Genomic DNA, 5309 nt, shown 5'->3' with positions numbered 1-5309 from the left:
AAACTCTTTTAGTAAGGTGATTAATTCTTCACGCTCCTCAGGAGATAAAATTTTGCCAATTCGTATTTCCCGAATTAAGGTTTCATCACCTATATTTACGGTTTCAATTTCCTCTTCAAGTGGTTTAGCGCGGCGACTCTCCTCTTGTTGAATCATATGCTTGATTTCAAGGGGAGTTTCATCGGCTTCCTCATTAGAGGGGGAGTCTTGTTTGTTATTATTACTTACTTGATCAGGTTTAGAAGCAGAATCAGCAGAAGAGACAATTACAGGAATATAAGCAAAAGAATCTTTTATTTCATCAGAATCAATGATTACATCAGATGACTCGCCCACATCAGGCGTTACAGACTCTAAAACAGGATGAAAAAATAAGTCGACATCAGTATCGACAAAACTAGAAACATGTACAGCCAAAGAATCAATGAATATGCCCTCAGACTCGGACTCAACGCTACCAAGGACAGACTTGTCACCCACTCCAGAGGTAGACCCGACTTCTACAGTACCTGCATCAAAAGAAAAGTTAGAAATGACAGACTCTGGGACGGACTCAGAAACTGACACATACTTTGAAATAACTGACTCTTTTGAAGGGACTGGAATGTACTGAGGGATTACTTGGGGTATAACCTGTGAGGTCCAGTTATCCAGAGGTCCCTCGGCTGGGGTGATATAGTCCTCTGGGTTCAGAAAAGGTGCATCTCTTCCAATCATAGCAATGACTGGTGCCTCGGTCTGAAACAAAGAATTCAAGAGTTCCGGTTCGAAGTTCTCAACCCAGTCTAAATCTGATTCCTCTGTCACAACTGCCTCTGCAATCTGCTTACCGAAAAAGTCTACTGGCAGCTCATCTGCGAAGAAGATCTCAAGACCAGGCAGCTTTACCCCGCTCTCATCATACCATGGCTCTGAAAAACCGTAATAAGGGCAATCAGCTCCTTCTTTCCGGAATCTGCCATTCATTATCATACTGAAGGGTCCCATTGGAAATTCTAAACCCTTGCGGCGACACTCGGCCCATTTGAACATGTAAGCTCTCATTTCTTGTATCTCCTTGCGAGTTGGCTTGTATCCCAAACCAAACAAACCATCGGATGCTTTCAACTCGGGCCGCTCAGTCGGACCCTGCATATTCTTTCCCAAACCTGCCCCTGGGAGATACCCAAATCGGCGCATCATCTTGACTACCCGAGTATTAGTGCTAGAAAGAAACATAATTTCTTCATTCATAGCTTCTTTCATGGTGATAACTGAAACCTCCACTGAAAATCCTGTCAGACTGATATCTCTTGTATTTTCAGTAACAAGCTCTTGAGATATTTGTCCGACTTCTGGCTCGGGATCTCCTTTAACTGTGATCACCCGATTGTTTCGAATGAATTTCAGTTTTTGATGAAGTGTGGAAGGGATAACTCCAACCTTGTGCAGCCAAGGTCGACCAAGCAATAGACAAAAAGAAGTCTTGATATCCAACACCTGAAATTCAATGTCAAAGGTTTCTCCTCCAATGACAATCTCAGTAGCCAACGTTCCAATCACATCCCTTCGGGTACCATCATATGCTAGTATACCCTGCTCAGACGGAATAAAATCTTCAGGCCCAAACCCCAGAGTAGTGGCAGTGCTCAAAGGACACACGTTCAAAGCCGACCCATTGTCTACCAGTACTTCTGATACTTTCTTCTGATTGCAAAGCAGAGTAATCTTGAGAGGACGAGTATGATCCTTTCCTTCTGAAGGCAAGTCCTCATCTGAGAAAGATAAGGCTTTTGAAGCCTTGGTCATGGCCACCAAACCGACCAGCTCGTCAGGAGTGATCTCAACTGATACCTGGGATGAGTTCAACTCACGAAGTACACCCTGTCTGTGCTTCGGCGATGCCATCAATAAACCCCAAATGGACACATTGGCTTGTGTCTTCTTGAGCTGATTCAACAAGTTATCTTCTTCTTCCTCAAGCTTCTGTTTCTGCCTCTGACTATCAACCCCTCTCGCAACTTCAGCGGGATTATCAACTCTGAGTTCAGCTGGCTTAAAGACTCGTCCACCCCGTGTGACGTGGCGGAGTTCATCACATTGATCGTTCAGGAGCAACAAATCTTCATCTTCTATCCTAAGGGTGTAAGGGGTTTTTATTTCTTCTCCCTCATCATCACTCACCCTTAAGACATATAGAGATTCAGAATCTTTCTCCTCATCTTCACACTGGAAAATATATGACTGGTTTGATGGCCCAGCCACATCAGGATCGTTCCAGGATAAAACATATGGCCTTTCGGATTCTGCCAACTGATCTCCTTCTTCAAATTTCCAGACATAGGGTTCTTCGGATTCCACAGCACATATGAAGGAAGCCGGATCAATGATAGACTCCTCGGCGCAAATGACATTGACCGAGGATGGAGGCGGCATTGCATGCGTAGGAAGAGGGTTTCTAGTTACATTTGGTAACTGGATTGACAGTTCCTTCCTATCGATCATGTTCTGAATTTGGTGTTTCAAAGCTAAACACCTGTCAGTGATATGGCCAGTGTTACGGTGGTAATCACAGAATTGATCCTCTCTCCAGGTTCTTGGCAACGGGTTGGGAGGAGGTTTAATGTCAGGCAACTTGATCTTCTTGTCCTTCAATAGCTTCTTCAAAGCTACGGACAAAGAATACGGAAGGGGATCGAAATGACGAAGAGGCTTCTGCTCCATTGTCGGCCTTCTTACTTCAGTAACTACTCTGGGTGGGGGCGGCCTGACATAATTGACATTATGGACCTCTTTCGGCGCCATCACAGGTCGCTTCCCTTCTCTGCCATCAGATGGTACTCTAGATCTCAGGCCTTTAGCCAATGCATCTTCTATCTGAGTCCCAGTCTTAATAAGATGGTTAAAATCAAGGAAATATTGGATAGCCATATGGTGGTAATATTGTGGTGATAGGTTTTTCACCACAATCTTGATCTGATCCTCATCTGACAACCGATGAGTCATCTGGGCAGCTTTCCTTCTCCATCTACGGATGAAGGAAGTAAAAGTTTCATTATGGCCCTGTTTCAAAGCCTTCAAATCTCTCTTAGTTACATCGATCCCCTCTTCCATAGAGAATTGTTCGACGAACCTGTTTGCAATACTCTCTAGAGTTCGGATCTCCTCTGTTTTCAAACTCAGGAACCACTTCTTAGCTGTTCCAACAAGGGATCTAGGAAATAATAGAGCAACTTGCTCCGGAGATAGACCATGCTGTTGTAAAAGCGGAAGAACTGACATTAGATGGCTTCGAGGACACCCGGTCCCATCGTATTTATCCATGTCCGGAACTTTGAATCTAGGAGGCAATGTGACTCCCGGATACAACATAAAATCGGCCATGTTCAACTTTTTCGGGCCTTGAAATTTTATGTTTTCCATCTCTTGGGCCAGCCTATCCATTCTGTCCGCCATCGCTCTGTCCTCATTGGCTCTATTCAGATTAGGATGACGATTTTCTTCTTCATACTGCTCATTATCAAGATCGTCTTCGACGTTCAAGACCGCAGGTCCGGCCATTGCAGGAGGGGGAGGAGGTATAACTGATGGGTGCTGAGCTACATGTTCTCTGGAAGTAGACTCTCTGTCATTTTTCAGACGGGCTATCTCTTCATTCATATTATTCATCTGTTGAAGCATAGCCTTCATCATCTCACTCATCTCAGCTATAGCGTTTCCAGAGTCAGCCATCGGTGCAATAGGAAATTGGACAGGCGAAGGGATTTCCTGGATATTGGAGAAAGGTAATGCAGGGGAGGTAAAAGAAATTGGTGAGGAAGAAAAACGACTCAGCCTGGAATCAGCGGACTGACGGGACCAGGTTGATTTTGAAACGAGGATTTTCTTAGGAGCAATGGCTGCTCAATCAAGAATCCTGATATGGAAATATAAACACTAGATTAAAATTTTGATAATCGAGATAAACTATTTTGATCAAATAATGACAAAAGAGACAAAAACACACTTTCATTAATAAAATTCGAATTGTGATTACAAAGGATGAAAAATATTAATCTCTAATCACAACTGGATAACAGACTCACAAAAATGAGGAATGCAAAAAAATCAGAATAACAAAACATGATACGGATCTTCAAGGTTCCTCAATCCGAACTCTTTTGCCTGCGGGCTTTTCCGATATTTCTCCACGTCGGAATTTGCGAGATAAACCTAACCTTCTTTCTACATTTTTGTTTCCCCAAGCAGCCACAATGGATCGGACGAGATCAGGAGTGAGATCTTCACAGAGAGGAGGGACTATGATTCCGGGAGGACACGGAATTCCCGTAATCTGGTGGAGAATTCGCATGGGTGCATAAAAGGAAGATTTCTCGGTACCCATGAGATAAACAAATGAATGCGGGTAAGTGCATGTAAAAACATGGAAACATGAATGACTTACCCAGCGAAACTGACTCTCCTCTACATGTTGCAACCAATTGTGCCATTCATCGATGGACTGAGGTTGATGGGCTATTGGTTTCCATGTATGGAAATTCTTCAGGGTATATGGATTTTGGTTTTGTCGCTGAAGAATTTGAAGTTTTTCACCAAGCCAGACATACAATAACTTGACACATCCATTGAAATTGTCCTTGATCTCTTGGGAAGCAATAAGATCTAATCCCAAGAAGGTCTCTGCTAACATGGTAGGGATAGGATTCCTCCCCTCATTGATTTGATCTACCACTCCTAATAGTATCAAAGATGCGACATGAGAATTTCTGCGAAGAACATGACGTGCGAAGACCATAAAAATCAAAGCATTACGTCGGCAATCCTGAAAACGAGAGTTAGTAGGATCGACGTTTTTCGAAAAAAGTTTAATAAGGTCTTGAATTTTTACGCACGTATCCGTTAAACATGGCAGAGAATCCACAGTCTCATTTTTGAACAGTTTACAAAACAGACCATGAGGAGATTCTATCCTTGAAGGTTTGATCCAGAGTCCCTCAGATGGGAGCTCTAGCATGGTACACCAATCTTCAAATATGGGACAAAGTTCAAAACGGCCAAATCGGAAAACATGAAGAACAGGATCCCAAAGTCTAGCAGCTGCTTGGAGAAACTTCCAATTTATATCCCGACTGTTCAAATAGGTGAACGAATTGATGAAATGATCAGCCATATTTCTCTGCGACTGCTCACGCGGAAGAGCTTTAATGGTATCGGCTATCCAGTTGTCCAACAAAAGGTTTGCCATAATCAGACCTGACACAAAGATAGGACGGGATAATGAGGGAATGAAGATAACTTCGAATAAATAAAGAATAAAAATGAACTTAACG

The 5309-nt window shown here is 43.1% G+C and overlaps 1 protein-coding gene across 1 annotated transcript; it reads right to left on the bottom strand.

The window, feature by feature from the left end:
* Nucleotides 1-500: 500 nt before the first annotated feature.
* LOC143849563 (uncharacterized) lies at nt 501-4698 on the bottom strand. Its single transcript, XM_077358623.1, has 4 exons — nt 4424-4698; nt 1532-3895; nt 727-1204; nt 501-509 (listed from the first exon to the last, which is right to left on the bottom strand). Exons 2-4 carry the CDS (start codon nt 3709-3711, stop codon nt 501-503), a joined length of 2667 nt encoding a protein of 888 aa, XP_077214738.1. The 5' UTR covers nt 3712-3895; nt 4424-4698.
* Between the last annotated feature and the right edge of the window lie 611 nt (nt 4699-5309).

This window comes from Tasmannia lanceolata, unplaced genomic scaffold (genome assembly GCF_043159265.1).
Source record: "Tasmannia lanceolata isolate RefF3 unplaced genomic scaffold, GAP_Taslan_0.1 ptg000018l, whole genome shotgun sequence".
Classification (NCBI taxonomy): Eukaryota; Viridiplantae; Streptophyta; class Magnoliopsida; order Canellales; family Winteraceae; genus Tasmannia; species Tasmannia lanceolata.
The sequence above is the reverse complement of the archived record's forward strand: the minus strand, read 5'-3'. Positions and strand labels throughout refer to the sequence as shown.